Here is a 26,618-nt window from a genome sequence, read left to right on the forward strand (position 1 = left end):
AGGCTCCGTTCTCGTGTTGCCACCCTCCGGACCTCTTGAGGAGGAGACACACGAACAAGGGCCTCAGATGATGCTTGCAGGGTCCAGGTAGGTTCATATGGGAAGAGGCGGTACTTGAGCTATTGTGGTCCTAAGCTGTTTAAGGCTTTATAGGTCAAAACCAGCACTTTGAATTGGGCCTGGAAACTAATTGGCAGCCAGTGCAGTCGAACCAGGATCGGTGTAATATGTTCAAATTGTCATGTTCTGGTGAGCAACCTGGCTGCTGAATTCGGCACCAGCTGAAGTTTCCAAACAGTCTTCAGAGGCAGCCCTACGTATAACGCATTGCAGTAATCTAACCTTGAGGTTACCAGAACATGGACAACAAGTAGTTAGGCTATCCCTGTCCAAATGGGGCATAGCTGGGCCACCAGCCGAAGCTGATGGAAGGTACTCCGGGCCACTGAGGCCACCTGAACCTCAAGTGTCAAGGAGTCTTACCTCGGCTTTACTTTTTTCTCCTCAAAGGTGGCTTCTTCTGAGTTCCACAGTTCTTTCCCTCATGTCAGCTCTCCAATAGCATCCTGTCTTTTGCCAAACCTGTCAAATGCACTGTGGCGTTTGCCTCCTAGGATGGGTCATAAGGAAAAGGTTAAAATGGGTGTGATGTGATTGGCCAGTGAGAATGCAAGGGGGGAATAAAAGTTAGAGTGGGAGGTTTTGAAAGTCACTTGAGTTGAGAGTTGAGGCTTGGGAGTTGAAGAAGGAAGAGGGAGGTTTAGGTGTGGGTTAGTAGAGTTGTATTGTGAGAGAGTGAGAGGAATTGTGAGGTGGAGTCAGATAGTTGGAATAATCAGTTTGGAGTTGTTAGGAACTAAGAATAAGAAACTGCCAAGTAAAATTAACTGTAACCATAAGCTTGTTCCTGCATTTAAAAAATAAACTTGATTATTTGTTTGTTAACAACTGACTGGACTCTGTGTGTCCCCGTGAGATAAGGGGTGGCGGCAGCAGAAAAAGCAATTGTAGTGGCGGCACAGGATCAATAGACCGTCAAACATCCGGGGGCCCTGTGTGTGATCGCCACACGCACCTTCAAGTCTCCTCTTTCTATGATACTCGTGCTGCAGCTGCGATAGGCAAGGGAGATCCTAGAAGTATCACCACTGCTCAGAGAGCAGGGCTCCATCTCTAACCCCTGACTGACTGGATAACAGGGGGAAGAGGGATGCCGGGAAATAAATAATAGGGCTTTCCTGCAAGAAGAGTTTCAGCCATTGTTCTGGCAAGATGATTGATTGATTGATTGATTGATTGTGTGTACCTTTCTGCGCCTAGGAGTAAAACGTACCTCCACTTTTAGGTGATACTGAGTTAGGCTTCAAGTTACTAAGGCTTCCGTGGAGGAACGATGGGATCCGAGTGGGATGTCTAACCAGGAAGGCTCCTCTTTCCGGCAGGTACTGGCACCGGTCCCTGAATCCGCGCAAGCTGATTGAAGTAAAGTTTTCCCACCTGAGCAGGAACATGACTATGCAACGCACCATGAAGCTCTATCGGCTTTCGGAGGTCTGTGATGGGCAGGGCAGTAACCTCAGTGGGGCCCTTGTGTAAGAATCTTTCAAGCTGAGATTGTACATTTGCCACACTTTTCCTCACACGAGCGAGGCGAGGAGTTTCAGAGCATGCGGGGACCCCGACCTTTCCGCACTATTTCCCCACGCCCTACAAGTTCCATGTACAGTCCTACCTTGGTTCTCGAATTTAATCCGTTCCAGGAGTCCATTCGACTCCCAAAACCGTTCGAAAACCAAGGCACAGCTTCCTATCAGCTGCAGGAACTTCCTGCAGGCAAGCGGAAGCCGCGTCAGACGTTCTGCTTCCAAAAAAACGTTCGCAAACCAGAGCACTTCTGGGTTTGCGGCGTTCGGGAGCCAAAACGTACAAGTACCAAGGCGTTTGAGAACCAAGGTATGACTGTACACTCTGGGCCCAAACCAGATTGCATTTAAATGAGAAGTACCTTGTGAGCTGAAGCCTGAGCTGTACCCCTTGAGGTCAGGAAAGATCTCCTTCTCACCCCGATCGCATCTCAGCATTAGTTTTTCTTAGGTCCCCGTTCTCCTTCCTCCATATCACCAGAGATTATTCTGCATCTAGAGCAGCAATCCCAAACCTTGCCAAGGGCACACCGGAGTCCCGGGAGAGAACTGCTCACGAGCCGCAAAGAAATAATTACAGGCTCCTCTGAGCCCAGCTCATCAATCTGCAGAGAAGATTGCCAGCTGCATCTCTGCGCAAGGTGTTGTCTTGGCCTTGCCTCCTCCTAATCATTCTCTTCCATGGCTGGATAATTCCGCAACATCTCTGCATCAGAATGTGATTGGAGCATTCAGTCCCTCTTGTAGCGCAGGGACCACAGAAGGTTTGCTTATTTGGTTTCCAGGGAAGGCAGTGCTCTGGGCTTGTTTCCTTCGAAATCTAAAGGCGCACACTGCAGAAGCATGATTCACAGAGGAGGCAACCTCTCCTGTGTGGGAAGTTCTCTCTTATAAAAGGTAAAGGGACCCCTGACCGTTAGGTCCAGTCGCGGACGACACTGGGGTTGCAGTGCTCATCTCGCTTTACTGGCCAAGGGAGCCGGCGTACAGCTTCCGGGTCATGTGGCCAGCATGACTAAGCCGCTTCTGGCGAACCAGAGCAGCGCACGGAAATGCCGTTTACCTTCCCGACAGAGCGGTTCCTATTTATCTACTTGCACTTTGATGTGCTTTCGAACTGCTAGGTTGGCAGGAGCTGGGTCCGAGCAACGGGAGCTCACCCTGTCGCAGTGATTCAAACCGCCGACCTTCTGATCGGCAAGCCCTAGGCTCTGTGGTTTAACCCACAGCGCCACCCCCGTCTCTTCTCTCTTATACCCTAAAGCTAAAGCTTTCACATGGAGGATGGCACCCTTAATTTCAGAATAGTTGGTGGGGGTGGAATGTTGACCCATTTGACAAACCACAGAAGGGCAAGTAATGAATAGACAAATGGATTTTTTTTTAAATAACATTGGTCATTTATTATGTTCTGGAATGGCAAATTTCCAGACAACATTCATCCATATGATCCTTTTGCTGTGCTATAGTGTAACATATATTTATATTCCTTTAACAAGATAATAATTAATAAAAAGGTCCTTTCTGGGGGGAAAAGAAAAACCAAAGAGAAGGCTTCTTTGTAGAGTATAAGGGTGAACTGCACTTTTTTTAATTCGGGAGAAAAACTTGCATCAGCCACCAGAAATGTTGGAAATGTAGATCAAGAGCCAAGATGGTGGGTGATACAGCGATTATGTGCCCCCTCCACCAACATTTTTTAGGAATTTTTCCCAGCATCAGATTGGCTACTAATTCAGAGTGTGGGTGCTTCCCTTTCCCTTCACTTGGAGTATATGTCTTGTTTGCTTGAGACACTAGCTCCAGATGCACCTGCTTTCTCTTCTCATGCCCCCACTATAATGTGAATTATATTTAGATTGCCTGGTAAGGAGCTAGAAGATGGGTGGCCCTACCCTTGGATGGGTATTTAGACAGCCTTTGACCCTTTCCTGATTCTCTGGCTGTAAATAATTCTGATTCCAGAGTCAATCAAATGTGGTTTGTTGTGTCAAAGTGTATTTTGCTTGAAGTTGGGACGTAAAGAGGGTTCACCTTTTTAAATTGGGAGAGCATCAGGTCTCTGTAAGTTGAGCTTAGCTCTGTGCTGGTGTTTCCGGCTGCCATGTGGAGTTGCTGGGCAAGCGGTCATCTCCCAAGCTCACGGCTGTTCCCTGTGCTGATTGGGTGTTTTTTGCTACTGGTCCCTCCCGCTTTAAAAAACAACAACTGAGATGTAATAGAGGGAAATCCTTCAGTTTGCGGGTGGCCCTGGCACACGGGTGTTTGAGCACTGCTTGGTAACAGTCGCTGGGTGGCAACCATGCCATGTGAACCACCTGGAATAGTTGGGGCACATCTTTTGAGATTACCCATCATATCACAATTGCAACAGTGATTTCCAGAAAGGTTCCAGTGTGACTCTGTGCAACTCTGCACTAGCACCATATTTTGGGTTGTCGTAGTGCCCCTTCTCCCTGCCAGTGGGCAGCAAACTGGCACAGAATCTGATCTGGTAAATGTGTCTGGAGGAGTTTCCACCACCCCCATTGCCCTTAAATGCACTTGGTTCCCCAAGAAAGCCTTATGTGGCTGCTTCCTAATTCTCTGGATCTCATGCATTAAACCTTCCAAAATTGTCCTTATCTAGCTACTTCCCTTCTGTGCCTGGGCAATAAAGGTAAAGGGACCCCTGACTATTAGGTCCAGTCGTGATCGACTCTGGGGTTGCGGTGCTCATCTCGCTTTACTGGCCGAGGGAGCCGCGTACAGCTTCTGGGTCATGTGGCCCGCATGACTAAGCCGCTTCTGGCGAACCAGAGCAGCGCACGGAAACGCCGTTTACCTTCCCGCCAGAGTGGTACCTATTTATCTACTTGCACTTTGATGTGCTCTCGAACTGCTAGGTTGGCAGGAGCAGGGACCGAGCAACGGGAGCTCACCCCGTCACGGGGATTCGAACTGCCGACCTTCTGATCAGCAAGTCCTAGGCTCTGTGGTTTAACCCACAGCGCCACCCGTGTCCCGCCTGGGCAATACGATTAGCTCAATATAATATTCCTTTCCATCTGAGCCACCCCAGGGCCAACACAAAAGTGCTTTCACTGGCCAGGACTGCAATCTCCAGCCACAGGAATGTGCATGCAGAGGGTTCATCCACGTAGCTCTGGGGACCCTGCGCATAGGTTTGCTTGGCACAGAAGCTGCACAGCCCAGGCGCTGCATTTCACAGCTGTCACAGCAGGAGGAGCCAGAGAACAGGGCTGTGCAGTCTCTGATAAGATTTCTCTGCTGGCGTCAACTTGGAGTGAAGGCGCCAAGCAGCGCCTCATCGCAGAAGGAGAGCGAAACAACCCCGATCAATTTTTAGAACAAATTGCTTAGAAACTGTTGGAGAAGGATGTGATAGTAAAGGGCACCTGTGGATCTAGTTTATCAGGGTTCAAACTTTCCCCCTTCCCTAGAGATTGAACACTGGGCATCTTGGCGGGTATTCAGCTAAGCTTCCATCAGCGTAGACCCCTCAAAATTAATGAGCACGACTCAAGTTAGGTCCATTCATTTCAGTGGTTGTCCTTGCAGTAAAACTTAGTTGAAAACCACCCTTGTCACTGAGCCACAGCCCATCCTCCAGCAGTCCTGAGGGTATGGTCTGCAAACCGCCAGTCTAGCTGTGAAGCCCGTCCTTCACTGTCAGCCAGGATACCCAAATGCCTTTCTAAGCAAACCCTTTTCCTCTGACTCTTCCCCCAGACTCCAAAGACCCCAGGGCTGCGGCCGATGGAGCAGAGAGACATCCCTGCTGTGCACAAACTTCTGGCTGAGTATCTGAAGCTGTTCAACTTGACCCCTGTCATGAATGAGGAGGAGGTGGAGCACTGGTTTTTACCCCAGCCCAACATCATAGACACATTTGTAGTTGAGGTGAGGAGCGCTTTCTTCCCTGTCACTTCACAGCCAATGAGCAGAGGGCAGAGAGAAGGGGTTGGGGAGTTCTGCAGTCTGTCTCCCCAGTCCTGCTGAATATGAAGTAGGACAAATTGCATGCAGGTGGGCAGATGCATTATTATTATTATTATTATTATTATTATTGGTGTCACATCTTATGACCTTACTCCACAGACAGAATCAAGATACTTAAATACAGTCGTACCTTGGAAGTCGAAAGCCTTGCCAGTTGAACATTTTGGCTCCTGAACATCACAAACTCTGAAATGATTGTTCTGGTTTGCAAACGTTCTTTGGAACCCGAACGTCTGTCGCGGATTCCAATTGGCTGCAGGAGCTTTCTGCAGCCAATCGGAAGCCGCCCCTTGGTTCCCGAATGTTTTGGAAGTTGAACGGACTTGCAGAACGGATTCTGTTCAACTTCCAAGATACCAGTGTACACGTTTTTAAGTACAGAAAAAGCCATACTCCTTTGGGATAAAAACAGCCCTGAACATTTGTGTGAAGTGAATATATGAAGGGCATTGCTGTACTTGCAGTCAAATTTAGCAGATTTTTCACGCATTCCAGCTGAATAAGGTGTTAGAATGGATTTTGCTCTTGTAGACTGCTGGTGGGAGGAAATGCCAGTTTTAATGCTCCCCCACATAGAAGAATAACTTTGTAAATCACTGGCTCCCAAACTTATTTTCCCATAGACAGCTTGAAAATTGCTGAGGGGCAGTTAATGATTTTTCTTCCTGTTGCAGCAATTGCGATGTGCTTGATTTTTCTTCCTGTTGCAGCAGTGGCAATGTGCGTGATTTTTAATTGTATTTTTATTGCTTCGTTTATGTCTTACTGTATTTTAATGAATAGGCAATCCCCCCATTTATGCGTTTTCAGTATGTGTGAGACCGCACACAAATGTATTTGCCAAACCTAGAAGTGACCCGAAAATGTCACGAGAAGGCAGGGCAGGGGCAGAACATGGTGTTTGCCGGCTTTTTCAACGGTGTTTCAAATATTTCACTTAAATGTGCAATGCCTGTGTAAATGGGGGTGTGCCTGTATTACAGTTTGAACTCCACAGAATTCAAATTGTAATACAGTAAATTGCAATATAAGAAGCAATAAAAATACAATTAAAAACCAGCACCAATATTCCATGCGCTGTCTTCAGCCACAAATCCACAGGCATGCTGCAGGCCCCCTGAATGAAGCTTATGGACCACCGGTTTGGGCCTGCTGCTGTAAATTCAAAAGCAGCAAGTATTCCCACATCAGTGGAGAGGTTCTAGCTCAGTCCATTCCTTGCTGTGCTAGGTTTCTGCATGGCTTTCCTCCACCCACAGTCCGAAGTTCTATTCATCAAGAATCATTGCCATCTTAATTCCCAATCCATTTTGTTTCTTTATAAACCAGAATAATATAGTAACCTATTTTTTGCTCCGTAAGACGCACTTTTTTCCTCCTAAAAAGTATGGGGAAATGTCTGTGCGTCTTATGGGGCGAATGCATTGGACGGCAGAGGGATCCCTCGGCTGCCACTGCAGTCGCAAGCTGAGGGATGCCTCCGCAGCCGGAGCAATGGCTCCCGTCCGTCGCTCGCTGTAAAGCCCACAGAGCAAGAGCCGCTGACACGCTCTGAGCAGCTCTTGCTTTCCTTGCTTTAAAGCAAGAGCCGCACAGAGCGTGTCAGCGGCTCTTGCTGGCTTTATAGCGAGGCGGGAGGAGGGATGGGCAAGCAAAGTGAGAACTGCGCAAAGCGGGACAGAAGCCATGTAAGCAGCTCTCGCTTTGCTTGCTTTAAAACAAGAAAAGCGAGAGCAGCTTACACGCCCTGCACAGAATATGTTTTTCTTGTTTTCCTCCTCTAAAAACTAGGTGCATCTTATGGAGCGAAAAATACGGTAATTGGAGAGAAGGGAGGAATCAGATCTTCTTGCCCCGCTAAGTTGGAGAGGGCAAGCCCGATGGCAGATGAAGCCAACTTGCTTCCCCCACAGCTGAAGACTGACAGAGTCTGGGGGATTTCATTCTAAAATGTATCTCACTGTTTACTTCAGAACACCGATGGGGAGGTGACCGACTTCCTGAGTTTCTACACCCTGCCCTCCACGATTATGAATCACCCAACCCACAAGAGCTTGAAGGCGGCCTATTCATTCTACAATGTCCACACCAAGACACCACTTCTTGACCTCATGAACGATGCCCTTATATTGGCCAAGATGGTAAGCTGCGCTCTTTAGGTTACGTTATTTCCTTAATGTAACATTCGGGGAAACATGCTAAAAACAATCTTGTTTATCAGAGCCTAATATATATATGTTAAGGAGACCCGAGGAGCAGTACAGAATTGATAGTCCTGAATGTCTGAGTTACGGGGGTTTTTTTTAAAGCAACTTTCTCACTCTCGTGGCACTTGAGTGGGGAAAACTGGCCTATTTTTTTCCTGGATGCTAAGGAATTACAAAGCGTACAAATGAGCCCAATGTCTCTCCCTGCCATACCTCTTTGTGCAGAGGGGCTTCGATGTTTTCAATGCACTGGATCTCATGGAGAACAAGACCTTCCTGGAGAAGCTGAAATTCGGGATTGGAGATGGAAATCTGCAGTATTATCTCTACAATTGGAAATGCCCCAGCATGGGACCAGAGAAGGTAGGTGACCATTGCTGTAGAGCAGGAATGTCCAACTCCTAAGAGACTGCAGTCTGCTCTCAGGAAAAAAAAGCAGGCGGTGATCTACCCCTTTGGGGGGCGTTCAGGTCATATTTGTTGACCTTTTTTGGGGGAGGAGAGTCCCATTGTCAAAGTTGTTGACACTCCTGTTTTTGGAGCGAAAAGGAACAAATTTTTGTACAGTGGTACCTCGGGTTAATTCGTTCCGGAGGTCCATCCATACTTAACCTGAAACTGTTCTTAACCTGAAGCACCACTTTAGCTAATGGGGCCTCCTGCTGCCACTGCGCCGCTGGAGCCCGATTTCAGTTCTTATCTTGAAGCAAAGTTCTTAACCTGAAGCACTATTTCTGGGTTAGCGGAGTCTGTAACCTGAAGCATATGCAACCTGAAGCATATGTAACCCGAGGTACCACTGTAAAAGGGAATGGGGGGGAAACACTCACCTAAAAATTGCAAAGGAAACAATCTGCCTCTCAGTGAAAACTCCAGCGATCATGCGCGAATGGAGGATAGGGAAAGGGGGCCGGGCTGGGTGCTCTTGGACAAAAGATAAGGAAAAGGAGCCAGTCCAGTGATCGACTGCAATTGACCAGAAGCTCCCGGGGATCTGCTAGTCGATCCCGATCGACCTGTTGGACATCCCTGCTATAGAGTGTCTTGGGAAGGCCTGTCTCTGAATAGGCAAATGACCTGAAAGAAGGGCGACTCCACATCTTCCAGAGTTGAGCCGTGAAGCATTGAATGACCAGGTTTGCATGTAATGCTAAGGACTTAGTGTGAACAATCAGACCAAAGATCACAGCTGCAGTGCTCCTCTTTTCATCCTGGGCTACCCAGGGCAAAGCCATGGTTGACCTTAGCAACATGGCCAAACCTGGCCTTGTGGTTTTTCTCGCTCCAGACAAAACACAAGTTGTTCTTGCTTTTCCGCTTGGGGTTTATGTGGAAAAGGTACACCACATGTCCTAGTTTGGATAACAACAAATCATGACTTAGCCCTGGATAACGGAAGCAGCAGAGGGACCCAAGGGAGAACCACTGCAACTACGATCTTTGGTTCAGGAACCCCTCTGTTTGCTAAACCATGGTTTGGATTAGATTTATGGCCGATGGTTCGCTGGTGGAGAACGTGGCACTTGCTGTTTTTTGGCCAAAGACCAAACAGAGAATTCCCAAGTCCTTGTACTTCAGGAGCTGAAAGAGCTTTCTGCGTAAATACTTCAGGAACAGATTTGACCCGGGATGAAGTTTCAAGTAGTTGGTCGATTATTTGATTTTAATTAATTTCTATATAGTAAAAATCTTGATAAGCGGTGTACAGCAAACTGAAGCAACAACAGCCAACTTCAAATATTACAAAAATACGGTACCCAGTTATGTATAAAAATGTTACACTGATGCATAATAACAGTAGTAGTAGTATTGTAAATTGCCCTGTCATCCTCAGATGAAAGGCAGTACAGAAATTTAATTACCGTATTTTTCGCTCTATAACACGCACCTGACCATAACACGCACATCGTTTTTAGAGGAGGAAAACAAGGGAAAAAATATTCTGAATGAAACAGTGGACGTATCATTTTTGTGCTTCATGCTGTGGCCACAGACATGTGATCTGATGGTGAATTTGGGGTGACCCAATGCAAAAATCCTGAGAATCCCTGTGGATCCATGCTTTGTAACCACGTTTTTCACCATTGCAGCCCCAGGCAACAGTGGGTGCGTGATTTTTTGGGGGGGGGCAGGCTGTAGCCATGGACATGCTATGTGCTCTGATGGTGAATTTGGGGTGACCCAATGCAAAAATCCTGAGAATCCCTGTGGATCCATGCTTTGTAACCACGTTTTTGCACCATTGCAGCCCCAGGCAACAGTGGGTGCGTGATTTTTTTGGGGGGGGCAGGCTGTAGCCATGGACATGCTATGTGCTCTGATGGTTAATTTTGGCTGACCCAATGCAAAGATCCTGAGGATCCATGTGGACCCATACTTTTTAACCACGTTTTTGCACCATTGCAGCCCCAGGCAACAGTGGGTGCATGATTTTTTTTTGGGGGGGGACAGGCTGTAGCCATGGACATGCTATGTGCTCTGATGGTGAATTTTGGCTGACCCAATGCAAAGATCCTGAGGATCCATGTGGATCCATGCTTTGTAACCACGTTTTTGCACCATTGCAGCCCCAGGCAACAGTGGGTGTGTGATTTTGGGGGGGCAGGCTGTAGCCATGGACATGCTGTGTGCTCTGATGGTGAATTTGGGGTGACCCAATGCAAAGATCCTGAGGATCCATGTGGATCCATGCTTTGTAACCACATTTTAAGTGGGGAGGGAAGGAAAAACACAGAAGGCTAAGAATGCAGGAGAGGGCTATAACGTGAGGAAAGGAAGGCAAAAGTTTCCCCCCACCCACCCACACAAGCCAGCCAGCGTGCTCTCTCTCTCTCTCTCTCCCTCTCTCCCTCTCTCCCTCTCTCCCTCTCTCCCTCTCCCTCCCACCAGCATGACAGAAGAAAGCATTTTAACTGCATTAAGAACTATTTAGCAGCGAAACCTAAGCTTTGCCATCCCTTAAGAGGTACAGACACTGTAATCTTCCAGATCGCATGAATTTACAGGCAAAACACTGTTTAAGGATTTCATCCTTTTAAATGGAAGAAAGCATATTTGAATGCTGTGTGTCTCCAAAAACAAAAAGCAGGAAGTCAAATCAGAATTTTAAGCCGAACCTGTAATCTCTCTTCCCTTCACAAACATTGTTCCCTCTGGAGCAGGGAGAGGAATTAGAGAGACGCTCTGCTTTCCCCTCTACTTGCCTGGAGGGGAGGGGCTTTCCCTGCTCTTTGTTCCGTTTGAGCAAACACAGTAACGAAACAGAGCAGGGTGGGCAGTAAGACCCTGAGGCAGAATGCAGGAAAGCAACAGCTTCCTCTCTCACGGAGCTCCCTTCTCCCTGAAGCGTGGTTTGATTTTTGCCTCATTTTTCGGCTCCAGGGACCACACATTCGCTGCATAAGACGCACAGACATTTCCCCTTCCTTTTTAGGAGAAAAAATCTGCGTGTTATAGAGCGAAAAATACGGTAATAATAATAATATTAAGACTGTGGCTTGCCCAAGGCCATGCTGCGAGGCTCGTGGACTAGGCTGTGTCCTCTATGTCCTAATCTGATACCATGAGCCTTAATGACCCCCACAAAGTCACTGCCTCAAATAACCGGCCCCCAGCCCCTTGCTGTCTCTCCATATGCTTTCTGTTGCTCCTGTCCCAGGAGTTCCAACTCTCAGTTTCTGTCCCATCTTCCAATGAAACTTCAGATGCAAAGGTTCCAAAACATGCAGAACTAGCCCTTGGGAGTTTTATAGAGGTGTACAGAGAGATGCTGAATTTGCAGAAGTCTTTTATTTGACACATGGAAGAGTTGGCCCTGGTAATGTCCCGTTCAGCTTTGCACTTCTTTCAATGTCATCACCACTTTCTCAAGGGCCTGAAATTTAGCTGCAATCCTCCACGATTCTAAAAGAATCTTGAGTGTGCACAGGCATTCAGCTTGTAGGGGCAATTCTAGCAAGGGTAAGGAAAACAGCGCACATTTCCAATGTATCCTCATGCTGCCACCCTGGTCGATAAAATTTAAATCATCCCATTTATAGATAGAATCGAACTGAGACTCCGTATCTTCTTCTTCTTCTTCTTCTTCTTCATCATCATCATCATCATCATCATCATCATCATCATCATCATCATTGAATTTATATACCACCCTATGCCTAGGGATCTCAGGGCGGTTCACAGAATAAAATCAAGATATAAAACCACAAAATACCTAATAAAAATAAAAACAACAACCCAATAGCCCCCCGCCCCCCCCAAACAATAAAACACATTTTAAAAGGGCATGGGATGTAAATTGGATCAACCAAAGGCCTGGTTAAAAAGGAACGTTTTTGCCTGGTGCCTAAAGGTGTATAGTGAAGGCACCAGGCGAACATCCCTGGGGAGAGCATTCCACAGACAGGGAGCCACTGCAGAGAAGGCCCCGTTTTTGTTTGCCACACTCTGGACCCCTAGAGCACATGAAGAAGGGCCTCAGAAGATGATCTAAGGGACTCGGTAGGTTCATATGGGAAGAGGCAATCCTTGAGGTATAGCGGTCCTGTGCCGTTTAAGGCTTTATAGGTCAAAACTAACACTTTGAATTTGATAGCCAGTGCAATCAAACCGGGATCAGTGTAATACGCTCAAACCAACTTGTTCTGGTGAGCAACCTGGCCGCTGAATTCTGCACTAGCTGAAGTCCTACGTATAACGCATTGCAGTATACAGATGCATCTCTGCGCTTCTTGGTCCTCGCCACTGTAACTGTTGGGGCACAAGGCCTCTTTTGTGCAACTGGACAGCTTGCATCCATCCGCGAAGAAACAAAAGTTCTCAACCTTTCCTAACCCTTCCCCTCTATGCCGGTTATTTCCATAGGTTGGCTTGGTGCTGCAGTAACCAGTAATCTCTGGAGGAGTGCTGGCAAAGCCGCTGAAGACGGGCTAGAGTGGAACTGCTGGCCGTTGCCGTTCAGATGTCTATGGAAGTGCGACCCTCCTGCGGAGGAGCTGGCGCCCCTCTACGCTGGCCACGCGGACCGTCCACTGACACTTCTGATGATTGTACCATGCGCCTCGGAGTGCGCCGACATGTTAGCATCAGCACTTGGCCTCTTCTCCCCACCCCTCCCCACCCCGTACAACCACGATCAAGGGAATGTAACTGCTGATAAACTAGCTCACAATTGGCATATATTGGAGTTAACGGGTGAATAATAATAAAAAAATATATTATATATTCTATACTTTAACCATGTTTGCTGTTCAGCGGAACTGGGACTGGAACCACGGGGTTGCTTAGCTTTCTGTTGTAGAAATAGCGTTGAAAATGGCCCAGATTGCCCCAACCATCACCAGCAAAATTAGTGTTGTGTGGTACATCCCAACACCCAGCTATATCCATTGTTTCTCTGTGACATCTGAAGCACAATTGAGCTTTAGTGTGAGTTTTCTCTGGTGTGGTTGCCCAAGGCTGGTGCTAGTTAATGATGTTGGGGTGTTTTTTTTAAAGCCAATTTTCTGCCTTGTGCATGCAGCAAAGGGCTAACGTGCTTAATACTCCTATTCAGCTTTTCTTTTGGAAAGAAATAAAGGGCTAATTTAGTGACTTACGGAGCTGTCGCAGAACTGAACTCTTGCGGGATGATGTCTGTAGCTGTCCCATCTCCCCTGTCCTGGACTTGCGCTAAGGTTTGACGCTGCAACACTTGACTCTCCAAACTGTTAACAGCCTGTGCCTTTTGGCTCTTAAAATCCATGTTGGCCATGCCTTGCTATATGGGAGCAGTTCTTCATTTTCCCCCTCCAAGAGATGGGAGTTATTTGGTGCTTGCGATGTCTTGGAACTACAGCTCCGCCCCATCTGTGTTTTCCTACAACAGAATCGAACGCACTGCCCGTTTTTCAACCTTTCCTGAGCTGCAGCGTCTCCCTTCTGCTTAAGTCAACTAACAGTCCGCTTGTACTGCCCAGGCCTGAAAAGAACATTTTTGTGCTCCCTTCTGTGAGAATCTGCTGATATTATGAGAAACTTTCCTGGCAGTTGTGCCTGTTGCCTGTCCGCATAAACCCATGAGAATTTCATTCAAGCTACCATGGGAATAGCTAACTGTAACTTTGCCAGTGAATACTTGCAACGGGAGACAGACCATATTATGTTGCTGGTGTATCTGTTACAGCAAGGTTATTTTACTTCCTGAAGTTAGGGAGATCAGGCCTTCTACTCAGTGACCTCTTTCAAGGAAGAGGCTTTCCAGTTTCCCAGTGAAAATGTGACCCAACATTAAGGAGATGCGTCTTTCTACACCCACCCTTGCTGCCTGTCTTCCAAAATCAACAGATTTTCTATCTGTGTAGTGGACAAGATGGATGGGCCTTGTCTTACAGAGGGCTCTCCCAAGTTTTGCTACGATGGGAAACACCACCAGGAAAATGGGCTTTCGAAAGGTCTTTTCCATATCTGCAAGGCGTTGGAAGTCATCTGCTGGAAAACAAGGATGGCTGAAAAGATGCAGGGACCGTGAAGAAGAGCAGGAGGGAGGAATTGGCCTCCCACGAATTAAAGAGGGGCCACTTGGATCTGTGAAAACCCATCAGTGGCATTTGTGGTGGGAGACAGCCGCTATTCAAGGTCTGTGCTGAGATCCTAGGAAGGTTGTACCTCTATCATAGCCAAGTCAGTGGCTTTTATGTTGCTTTTAAAAATATACTATTTATTATAAGAAATTCACATTAAAAAAATACAACACAATTCAATTAAATTTGCTAAGAACTGGCTAAAAAAAATGCAACTGTATCCCAAATAAAAATAAGCAGTGTACACAAGGGGAAAGGGTCAAGAGTTTGGATAGGCTTAGGAAAACTTGAGTTTTTAAGAGGCATTTAGAAGTCGTCATGGTCCCTGCCTCACAGATTTCCAGAGGGAGGGCATTGCAGAGGATGGCCTGCTTCCCCATTGCCAGCAAGCGTTCTTGGGATATCTCACAGGTCAGTTTGGTTTTCATTGAAGGAGATGCTCTGCTAGCTATCCTGGTCCTGTGTTGTTTGGCATTTTAAATGTAAACAACAAAACCTTTAGTTTAGGCTGGGAAAACCTGTGTCTACATCCTTGGGATGGGCAATCTGTGGCCTTCCAGCTGTTGACTGCGACTCCCACCATCCCTAACCACTTACCATGCTGCCAGGGGCTGATGCAGGTTGGGTGTCCAACGTGAACTGGGGACACCACAGGTTCGCCTTCCCTAATCTAGGCCATATCCCGCCAGACTGAATCTCCATACAGAAAACTAGCATACATAGGGGAGAAGGCTGGACTGCAACCGATCTTCCTCACCTCTAGCTTCTTTGTATGGTGGAGCATCCATTTCTGTGTTGAGACTACCCGTTCTCTGAAATGGTACAATCCAGACACATTTACCACCTGAGTGAAAACTGGGCTCCCAAGTGCGGTTCCTTCCACTGCTGGGCAGAAAAGGACAACATTATCTAGATAACTTGGCACCACCTCAACATTCTATATCTGTTGCAAAAGATGTATATATCTCATTCCTTACTTTGCCGATGGCTTTCTACCCAAGCATTGTATTTTGGAAACTGACCCTCCTTCGTGAAGACTGATTCATAAAGACGTAACGGTTTCAAAACACGTTTGGAGGAAGAGGAAATCCCCCTTAAGCTAGAAACCAGCGGTTGTGCAATTCTTGTGTCGTAGGCTGGCAACGCCTGCAGCTTTTAACCTCCTGCCTGTGCAGTTGACTCAGAGCTTGTTAGTCACCCGTGGAGGTACAGTAGAACATTACGAAAAGGATCTCTCCCGTGATCTGTGCTTGCTTTGTCCAAGTTGCCTTTGCGCCTTTCCACGGTCAAGTGTATTGCTGCTTTATTCAAAAGGAGTACCTTCATTTCCACCCGAGAGGGGTTTGAGAAAACGCCCCTTGGATTTCCAATGCTTTGAAAACTTTGCGAGAACTATAAGCCTGAAGGCAGCAGCTCCTTCGACAGGACATGCCTCTGGCATTGAAAGAGCACTGGAGTTTCCCTGGCTAATTCCCGTTTGCTTCGCAGACATGTTCCTAGCTCTAGATCCTGTATAGACTTTAATGGGCCCTCTTCTAGCATTTTGCCCTTGGCTTTGCATCCATTTTCATTTTGGATACGCTTTTGAGGTGTGCTGTGATGAGGACGCAGACATCCAGCCTGGGCTTGTGCATTTCTCTCTATATATATTGCAGTCTCTGTATAGCATTCTTCAAATGTGATAAATGTGTAATATTCCTTTTCACCCCTTGTGTGCTTATTGGTGGGGAGTATCTGCTTGCTTTGGCCAAAGATCTGACAGTGGTATCCTACTTCAATGGCTTTTGAGTGTGTGATTCATTAAGATGGGAACCACATGAATATAGTCATGCCAGGTGGGGTGGGGGCTGCGAGTGCGACAGTGGCTTTTAAAAAAGGCCTGCTGAATGTAAGGTTTTCCATTCCGAAGAGGCAGGAGAACACTCTTCCCAACATCACGTCTCCTGTGTGCTAATGGGAGATGGCTCAGCAGTGCAGGAAATATCTCCCTCGTATGTCCCTTACTGTGGATGCAGAGCCTATTAATCTGTTCTCAACAGAAATGCTTTTTAAGGGTCTGGCTATATGTTGAGTTCTACCAGCGAAAGAGCTCTGTCTTCAGAGAGCTTCCTGCTGGAGGGGATCAGTAAAGAACAATCCCAAAGTCTGTAGTAGGGCCAACCAATGTTTAGCCAATCAAAACATGGCAGAGGAGGAGATTAAAAAACACAAACCTGTTGGAGGAGCTGCTTTCGGCTGCCTTTCTCCATCCTTTGTTTAGATCCTTTTGCATTCTCCTTGGGTCCTGCCTTGCTTTTTAAAAATTTGACAGATAGTTGGGAGTGGTGGAGATTGTCCTGAAGCATGACTTGTATAACTTCTTGTCTCAACTTGATGCCTATAGCCTAAGAGTTGATGGCACAGGGGCAGGAAGGAGAAGGAGGGAAAAGGTGGTTTTGCCACGAGAGAAGGCAACACAGAGAAATGCCACGTTTGTTTGGGATACAGAAGATTTCCCTCTCCTGGGAAATGTTGATTCCACCCAATATTCCTAAATCAAACAACCCTTGTTGTTGAAGACCGCTCTTGTGGTACACTGAAGAATAAAGCATCATCATTCCTTACATACTCTAAAAGTTAACATTTTCAGCTATTGGAGTGAAGTTTGCTTTCAATTTTCCACCCAAAAATAAATGACGCAGCTATAGATCTTCCTTGCCACATCATTGTGACGTGGTTGTCATTGGCAGAAAGGGCTCTTTGAACAACACATGAATATTGGTAGAGGGGACAGAACTACACCACTACCATCACTTTATAAATGGGAAAGGCCACTGAGTATTGCAGTCCCGTACATCTCAGGAAGTTCCAGATTTTAAGAATAGGAACTCAAGCTTAGACACTACTTTTAAGGTCTGAAATTGTGCATTGAAAACAGCGCATGCCTGCTTTGGAACCCAACATCTACCCAAGAAACCAATTGCTCGCTCAGAACTTAAATACTCCATGTTGAAATGTGGATTTTGAAAACCAGACTCCACATTCTGAAATGAAGGTTCCCATACGGATATTATTCCCTGCCCTGAGTCCCATCACAGTTACGTCTCTGTTAAGGGCAAAGATTGTAGTTCTATTTTGCTGTCATTTAAACACGCCGTATTTGTTCCATGGAATTTGAAATTTCTGTGACACTGGGATTTTGTTAAAATAAAATATTTTTATTATAGCTATTCAATACATTATAAACAACAGTCTCTTTTGATACATAGGAGCTTTCAAAATCAAATTCTAGAAAGTGACACTGGTTCTTGGGTGCTTCTTCCTTTATAATATCAAAGAAGAGAGATGGGTAAGAGGTGAAATCACACCAGTGCTGCTTCTTGCAGAGTTTGCAAAGTCTGGATTTGTAAACTCTGTTTAGTTCATAGTGAAATTACGGTCAGGGGGGTGGGGGAAGCTGGGAAGAATTTGTCGAATGCAGGGCATTGTCATACAATCTATCACGTTCTAGAGATGGGCTCAGACCAGATCCCATAGATCAAAATATCTAAACCCAACTCTACAAAAACTCATTTGATTGCTCCTTTAAAACAATCTCTAGGAAGATATTTATTTGGTTTTTTTTAAATAGCTCTGCCTTACTTAAATCTACTTTGCTTGCAACACAATCCCCCAAACCCCTATTCTAGCGGTAGCCAAAATAGTGCTCTCTAGGTGTTGGGCAGAACTCCCACCAACTGCCTACTTTTCTTGGGAGATGTATTTAATAGCAAGGTTCGTTTCCCTTTTGAAAACTGCCCTTGTCCCGTCCCCCCTTAGTAAGAAATGTGTGGGGCTGTCACTGGGGAAAATGGCCCCATGTCAACAGTCGTTTCCTCTTCCTTCTGAGAACGTCCCATAATCCAAAGTGTCTGATAATGTCCATTGCTTTACAACTTTCCCTTCTTCCGCATCATTAGCTGCTACTGGGGGCTTAAAAGGCAAGGCCAGTGTATCGCATTTTTGCATTAGCAGCTTTATTTCTCTCTGAAGCCGTCTAAGTCACTTGCCACGCTTCCCCTTAACGTGCGTTGCCAGTCCCTCGGTCACTGTCTTTCAAGCGCTCTTGCCTTACTGTTACCAAAAAGGAAGGCTTTTCAAGCTAGTTGTTTTGAATGTGAGCCTTAACTGCACCCACCTAGGTGTAGGAAGTTGCACACAGCCATGACTCCCCTTGTGTCTGCAAAGGAAATTAAGCAAACTCCCTCATCCCCATCGAATGTGATGGGCTGCATGCGATTTGTCTGGCTTTCCCCCTACCAAGTAGTGATTTCTCATTTTAGGAAATCCGTGGCTGTTAATCCGTGGTCCATAGCCCAATCTTGGGCAGAACCTGTGCACTGAGCCAAAAAGCTCTGATACTAAGTGACTAGAAAGGGCAAGGTTGAGTTGAGCTCCAATATGACCTATTGTCTGGCAAAATGGCTCGTTAACTTGCTAATAATGCCTGCTTTTAAACTATGTGATGCAGCAACCCAAAGCGCCGAAAGAAAAGGTGTATTAATATGCCCTTTTCAAATTAACCAAGGGGGAAAGGTTATTGTGGAGGTAGCAAGCCTTTTTTATCCTGAAGGACAGGAGCTTATTGTAATCCCATCTTCAAAAGAACCAGTAGGAAAAAGTGCTTCTTAAAATATAGTGTGACGTGTACACAAACTCTTTGGGCACGGTAATATTAATTTGCTAATGCTTGAACCAATATATACAGTACTACTTTGAGAGCCTAGTATAATACGAGTCCTGACCTGCTCTTTTGGGACAATCGGAAGTCAGTGGCTTGTGATTTAGACTGACGATCTGCTAGCTTAAATTTCTAGCCGAAATTTGTTGCCAGGGTATCAAAAGTCTGGACTGGCTTCACAAGCTGATGAGGACTGACTGCCTATTTCCTAAAAAAGCAAAGATAAAGTTTCCTACAGCCTCAACCCAACTTCCAACCAAATGTACTTTGCTGGGCCGATCCTCTCTGAACCCATATTGCCACGGGCAGCCTAGCCTAGGCTCGGTTCAGTCTGTGGCTCACATTCCTCTGCAGCCTAGAGGGCTGCACCAGAAGCCTCGAACAGGATCCGTCCACCGGCGGATTGCTCACAACCCTCAACCCTCTGTTCCTCCTGACCTCCATTCTCAAAATCCCCTTTCTAACAAGAGCTACGCAAAACCAACGAATCCTTTTACTCGCTACTTCTCACGAGAGCCGTGTGACTGTCAGAAACTTAAGGAAGATATTCCCATCTCGTGTTCCCTTCCCAAACCATAATGGGGAAGGGGATGGGCTGGGGCCCTCTCCCTGGTCTAAAAGCCCTGTCCGGAAGAGAGATATTCTAGGAGTTGCTACACCGCTTGGGCTGTTTATCTTCAATAGCACAAAGGTTTTTTCAGACTTCTAACCCTAATGTGAGTCGGGCTCTCTGAGCGAGGGTTGATTGCGCGCCCGATTCAGCCCAGACCAGGGGGGCTGGGGCATGCTGCTTCCTCAGTGTGGTCCAGATGCACACATCTGGGTGAGCGGCGGCCGGTTATCGGAATCAGCAGAGCCACTCCTCTGCCACAGTCCAGATTTGACTTGGATTCTTGACAATCCAGCGCCTTTCACATCTTCCTGCATCTGACGTGCACAAACAGCGTGGCTGGAGACAAAGAGGTCCCATCTTTGGAGAGCAGGTGGATGTGCCGGTAGCCTGAGGAAGGAAATCCAGTCAGAAAGGAAGAGGGAGATATGTGGTGGACCTGGAAAAAAGCTAAAGGCTTTTGGGAAATGATATACAGTCGTACCTTGGATCCCGAACGCCTTGGTACACAGACATTTTGGCTCCCAAACGCCGCAAACCCAGAATGGAGTGTTCTGGTTTGCGAATGTTCTTTGGAACCCGAATGTCTGGCGGGGCTTCTGATTGGCTGCAGGAGCTTCCTGCAGCCAATCAGAAGCCGCGCTGGACGTTCGGCTTCTGAAAAACGTTCAAAAACCAGAACAGTTACTTCTGGGTGCGCTATTCGGAAGCAATTTGTTTGGCATCTAAGCTGTTCAGGAACCAAGGTTCCACTGTATCCACATTCAGAGAGGTAGACCCTCCCGTCTCACACCTGAGAACATACTTCTCCCAATCTCTCACCCTGGGAGACCCTTTCTATTCTGCCTTTCAGGCAAGGACCCCCCTTCCCGACTGCCCCCTTCCTGTCTTCCCACCCCGCCAAAGCCTTCGTATAAATGTTTCTAATACAAAAAATGCAAATGCAAAGAGGAAATGAAAGAAATAGAAAAGAAAACAAGCAGAACAAAGTTAAGAGGAAAAAAAGGAGGAGGAAAAACAAAGAGGGGGGAAACACGATATATGCTTCCACATTGCTACCTGCCAACTGTATGTATTACAATTATTCAAAATATTTAGCATATACATGATTCCAGAATCATTTCTGCAACTGAGGCTGCCACTCACCTTCCTTCAGGCTGGGCAACGGCAGAGTGAATTGCCCCACAAAGTCGTTGGAGGAAGTCGTGTCGTAATCCTCCACCACGAATCGCACCAGCGCCAGCTCTGGCACCCGAACCTGGAAAGTCAGCGTCTCGTCCCAACATGGATTGAATCCTACAAAGAGCGGGAAATCAGATGTTTAGGAGACAGAGACTTTCTTCCCTGCAGCACAATTCCAGAAGAATATTGTGCCCTGAAACCTTTGTAAACCCAAAGATTCTCGGGAAACTGACTTGCACACCCAAGACTTGGCCCTTTTTTCTGCACACATCCCTTCTCTGACACCACAAAACACACCACACAGCCCTATAGATGTGGGATGTAATCCATTGGAGCAGTCAAGTACAACATTCCTTGTTTGCCTAGAGTGGACACAGACAGGGAGATGCTGATCCAGCCAGTTGAACTTCCTGTTACTACCTGGTCTACACCTGCATGTAACCAGGTAGGGGGTTGTGACCCTTGCAGACCCCACAAAAGACGAGTTTGCAAAGCATCACGCACAGCCCTACGACAACCAGCATCTTCACCTGTCCTGCACCTTACAACATTCCTGACCTCAGGTGTAGGGCAGGTCGGCCAGAGATTCTCCAGATGATACTGGGTTCACATTCCCACCAGCTGCAGCCAGCATGGCCAATGGTTAGCCTTGACATCTGGAGGGCCACAGGCTCTGGCCCAGTGTTTCCCAAACTTAGGTCTCCGGCTGTTTTTGGACTACAACTCCCATCATCCCTGGCTAGCAAGAGCAGTGGTCAGGGATGCTGGGAACTGTAGTCTGAAAAACAGATGGAAGCCCAAGTTTGTGAAATGCTCCCCAGTATTGAAAGCAGATCTCCCCCTCTCTCAGCCCTCCGGAATCGGAGAGCTGGAAGGGACCACAAGGGTCAACTACTACAACCCCTTGCAATGCCCAACATGGGGCTCAAACCCACAACCCTCAGATTAAAAGGATCTCATGCTCTCCCAGCTGAGATAGTCCAGCTGGCAAAGGATGCCTCATTTTTCTTGGAGATGCCAGAAATGGAGGCTGGGACTTTATGCAGGCCACGTGTCTATGCCATTTGCACTTCATTTCCCCCTCACCGTTGTTTAATTTGTATTCAGTATGCTTCTTGGCGCAGTCCCCAGGGACTCCGTAGATCTCGACACGCACAAAGGGGTCCACGATGGAGGAGCTCTTCTCTTTGTTCAGTTTGGGCAGCTGCTGAGCTGTGATCACCTGAAGAGGGTGGCAAAGAAAGAGTTTAGAACATGGGTAGGCAAGTTTAGGAGTTTAGGACACGGGTGGCGCTGTGGGTTAAACCACAGAGCCTAGGACTGGCCAATCAGAAGGTCGGCGGTTTGAATCCCCGTGACGGGGAGAGCTCCCATTGCTCGGTCCCTGCTCCTGCCAACCTAGCAGTTCGAAAGCCTGTCAAAGTGCAAGTGGATAAATAGGTACCGCTCCGGTGGGACGGTAAAAGGCGTTTCCGTGCGCTGCTCTGGTTCGCCAGAAGCGGCTTAGTCATGCTGGCCACATGACCCGGAAGCTGTACGCTGGCTCCCTTGGCCAATAAAGCGAGATGAGCGCCGCAACCCCAGAGTCAGCCACGACTGGACCTAATGGTCAGGGGCCCCTTTACCTTTATCTTTAGGCAAACTAAGGCCCGGGGGCCGGATCCGGCCCAATCGCCTTCAAAATCCAGCCCGCGGACGGTCGAGGAATCAGCGTGTTTTTACATGAGTAGAATGTGTCCTTTTCTTTAAAATGCATCTCTGGGTTATTTGTGGGGCCTGCCTGGTGTTTTTACATGAGTAGAATGTGTGCTTTTATTTAAAATGCATCTCTGGGTTATTTGTGGGGCATAGGAATTCGTTCATTTCCTCCCCCCCCAAAAAAATATAGTGTGGCCCCCCACAAGGTCTTAGGGACAGTGGACTGGCCCTCTGCTGAAAAATTTGCTGACTCCTGGTTTAGAACATCCTTCATAGGGGGAGAAAATGTTTCCCTTCCCTTCAAGCACCAACTCTTAAGAACCATCAGCAAACCAAATAATATGTGATTTAGTACTGAGCATTTGAAAAATGCAATCCCAAATTTAAAACGAATCTGTGCCAGCTGAACTAAAGTCAGAGCAATGAGTCATCTGTGCTTGGCAAAATAAAAATGAAAACCCTGCCCTCAGGCACTCCCAGTTTCCACAGCAAGAAAAAAGATGAATTCTGCAACCAGCATAAAACTGCCAGTACATACCGCTTATATATTTATTCAGCAATTTGTGCTGTCCTGCTTTATTCATTCTGGCTTTGTTAGTCATGGCAGGGGAAAGGGCACTGAAGCTGAAAACCTTATTTACACACCTTTCAAGCATTTTGCAGCCACGAGGGCTGGAGAGTTATTCTTTAAAAACAAAACAAAAGCCAAGAGAGTCAGGAAACTGAATTATGCACCCTCCAGAATGTCGCACTAGGGCGTGCTGAATTTTTCAACTTTCCAAATTCCAAAAATGAGGGGCATTAAAAAAGTTGTAACATGACTTGGGAATTCAAAAGATGTTTTGGTTAAATCAATATAAATTAGTTTTGTTTGGTAAGTAAAACGTGCATAAAATTGCACAGAAATCATTAAAAATAATTGTCAAGTACTTGCAGTTATATTTATTATTATTATTGGCTATTGTTCGGCATTACCTGACATTTTCAGAAGGTAAAATGAAAGTTCTTTGGTTTTCCGAGAACAGTTTATGTGCTTCTACATCAATCATCAACTCACCAAGCCAAATATTGTCCAAGCCCAAAAACAGTAGCAAGTTTGAATTCCTCACACTCCAAAACATATTTTTAAGAGCCATCACTGAAGAGAAGAACCCAGAAACTACGTTTCACACCCAAAAATTACACACAGTATTTCCGGGTTCTGAAGAATTGCAGTATACACACAGCTGAAAATGCAGCCCAAACGAGGACGCCCAACAGCGCATTGCAGTTCATGCACACCCAAATATGTGCAGAAAAACAGGAAGCCAGCTATTTGCACAAAAACATTCTGCATGCTACTATACCTTGATAGTGAGGGCAACTGGGCGCTGGCCTGCCCTGCCCTTGGGAGCTTCAGGATCAAATGTGCTCTGGTGGTTGCGCAGGAAAGCGGGCTTTAGCACATAGCCGCAACGGCCGTTGACCAAAAAGCGCCCGTCGTTCAGATCCATCTCTGCACCGGGCGTCTGGAAGTTCAGCGCCACTAGAAAGGGGGAGGGGAAGAAGAGGAGATTACACGGGAGTGGAAGTGGGGCAGAAAAGCGGGGTTCTGTGATGGCGCAGTTTTGCATACACCTGCGCCTTCCAGACATCATTGGACAACAGCTCTCATTATCCCTGACCATTGGCCATACTGGCTGCAACGGATGGGAGTTGTAGTCCCAACAACCTCCAATGGGTATTGCATTGTCTACCTCTGACCTATGCCGTTTGCAAATTCAGAAGAGGACTGAGCAACACAAGGAAGGAGGGAAGGGTTGGTGGGAGGGGAGAGGAACGAAAGACACCTTGAGCCAAATGCTACTAAGAAAATAAAACATATGCAGAACTGCATCCTTTGCTCCAAGGACAGAGCTTAGTTTAGGACATGGGTCGGCAAACTAAGGTCTGTGGGCCAAATCAGGCCCAATTGCCTTCTGGATCCGGCCTGCAGATGGTCCGGGAATTGCTGCATGGATCGCTAGCACGCATGTTCTTTCCCTCTCCCTCCTTTGGCAGCAGCGCATCCTCCCTCCTCCTGGCTTCTCCCTGCCCTGCCTAGAGGAGGAAGGGGGCTGGGCTTTGTCGGTGCCAGCAGCAGCGCTCAAGCAGCTGCCATTTTAAGCAGCCCCTCCCCGGAGCCCTTTCGTGCGTCGCTCATCGTGCCGCCACGCTTTTGGTGATGAAGGCAGAAATATTCCTCCAAGTAGATCCCGTGAAGGATTGTCCCTGTGAGGGGAAGGCGGCACTGCTCCACCAAACCTCAGTCTGCCCACAGGCCCCCTTTGCCTGCCTCTTTACTTACAGTGATGGCTCAGCCCATCAGCATCTTATAATAATTATAATAAAATTCATATCCTCCCCATCTGGGCGGCTTACAGCACATATAAAAAACAAAACATCAAACATTAAAAAACAGAATATCCTATACAGGCAACAAACAAACCAATAATAGAAACCAAAAAGAACAATAAGAACAATACACAGTTTAAAGTTTAAATTAAAATATCCGCCAACCCCAGCTAAATTTGCTGTATTTTCCTGTGTATAAGACGCCCCCATGTATACAACGACCCCTATTTTTTTTTAACCCAAAATTAAGAAATTAAGTTGTTTAGCTTGGGCGGGAGGTCACTTCTGCCAATCGCTCATTCGCCTGCCCGCCACTGCCGATTCCACACCTCGCCACAGCCACCAGTTGTCTGCCCGCTCGGCGCCACCAACAGCTCACCCGCCCACTTACTGCAGCCGCCAATCGCCTGCCCGCTTCATCACATCCGCCAATCGCCTGCCCAATTGCCGCAGCCAATCACCAGCAGGCCTTGCCGCAGCCATCAATCACCCGCCCAATCGCCGCTGTCAATCTCCTGCTTGCTGCCGCCATTAATCGCACGTCCCCCCCTCTGCATTCACTATTCATGTATAAGACGACACCCAATTTTTGCCTATTTTTAGCAAAAAACGTCATCTTATACATGGAAAAATACGGTAACTAACCCCAACCCGACAAAAACAAAACAGTCTCAGGGTTGTCCTTGTAGAACTCAGCAGGGAGGAGTTAGCTGGTTCTGCCTACCATTGGCTCTGGCTCCACCTACTGGTGGGCTCCTTACCTTCCACCCAACCACTGACTAGCTCCTTGCTCAATGGCCATACACCTCAACTGCCTGTCCACCTGTGCTTGGCAGTCCTCCCTAAATGGAGGCAATACTTCCTCCCCCCCCCCCCGAGTCGTAAGGCCCTCCTCTCTCTCTTGCAATGACAGAGGTCCCCCTCGCCTTGCCCCTTGGAGTTTGTGTGGGAAACTGCAGTCAAACATGCATGAGTGCTAATTAGTGCATGAAGGGGTTAAGACAACCAAGTTGGATTCCTAGACTCAGCTAAGTCACACACCCTTTTCTCCAATGAGGGAGGAAGTGAAGTCTTCTCTTCCTGTTCCCTCTCTCTTCTCACCATGTAACAACCAAAGCGGATGTGCCTAAGCAAGCTCCAAGCTTAGAGCATGTGCCTGAAGCTACCTTTCTGTATTTTCTACCCAAGATTATTCTGCCTGTGTTCTCCTTGCTGCTGCTTGGATAAATGCATGAATCTGACCTTTGGAACACTGTGTAAGTAAAGCATTTTAAACTTAATTTAACAGTATGTGGTCTGTTCATTGCAAGAGTAGAATGAGAAGACTGATGGGATAAAAGGGTCTTATAACCTATATTCCTCATGATGTACCACTGCTTGACTTTTGTGTGTTTAAACTATGCACCTGGGGGCTCTTTCCTGCTCCTTTGTCCTGTCCTAGCTGCCGCCTGGCTTATTGGCGGTGACAAAGGCCATGCACAACCACCAATGAGCTCACACGCATATGAATGTACTCTCAACATGCTTCAGTGGACAAACACATTCAAAACAGGGCAAGAAACAATGAATCATGGAACAACTCATTGGAGACCCATTCTGACTATTGAAGGCTTTTTCAAACATGTCCCAATTAGTCCTAACTTC

General features: G+C 47.0%; 2 protein-coding genes across 2 annotated transcripts in view; one reads left to right on the plus strand and one right to left on the minus strand.

Moving 5' to 3' along the window:
• NMT1 (N-myristoyltransferase 1) overlaps positions 1-16,117 on the plus strand; it is a gene marked incomplete at its 5' end in the record, with an annotated part of 30,595 nt that extends 14,478 nt beyond the window's left edge. The window contains 5 exons of the mRNA XM_083471572.1: positions 1,443-1,551; positions 5,376-5,546; positions 7,619-7,786; positions 8,078-8,215; positions 12,716-16,117. Of these exons, the coding sequence (XP_083327698.1) occupies positions 1,443-1,551; positions 5,376-5,546; positions 7,619-7,786; positions 8,078-8,215; positions 12,716-12,736 (607 nt within the window). The 3' untranslated portion in view covers positions 12,737-16,117. The remainder of the gene's footprint in view (positions 1-1,442; positions 1,552-5,375; positions 5,547-7,618; positions 7,787-8,077; positions 8,216-12,715) is intronic.
• Positions 16,118-17,588: 1,471 nt separating this feature from the next.
• The window catches only part of PLCD3 (phospholipase C delta 3), a 90,299-nt gene continuing 81,269 nt past the window's right edge, over positions 17,589-26,618 (minus strand). The window contains exons 13-16 of the mRNA XM_083470525.1: positions 23,948-24,126; positions 21,990-22,125; positions 20,868-21,017; positions 17,589-20,111 (exon numbers count right to left, since the gene is read on the minus strand). Of these exons, the coding sequence (XP_083326651.1) occupies positions 20,023-20,111; positions 20,868-21,017; positions 21,990-22,125; positions 23,948-24,126 (554 nt within the window). The 3' untranslated portion in view covers positions 17,589-20,022. The remainder of the gene's footprint in view (positions 20,112-20,867; positions 21,018-21,989; positions 22,126-23,947; positions 24,127-26,618) is intronic.

This window comes from Podarcis liolepis (assembly GCF_965112155.1).
Source record: "Podarcis liolepis genome assembly, chromosome: 13".
In the NCBI taxonomy this organism is placed as follows: Eukaryota; Metazoa; Chordata; class Lepidosauria; order Squamata; family Lacertidae; genus Podarcis; species Podarcis liolepis.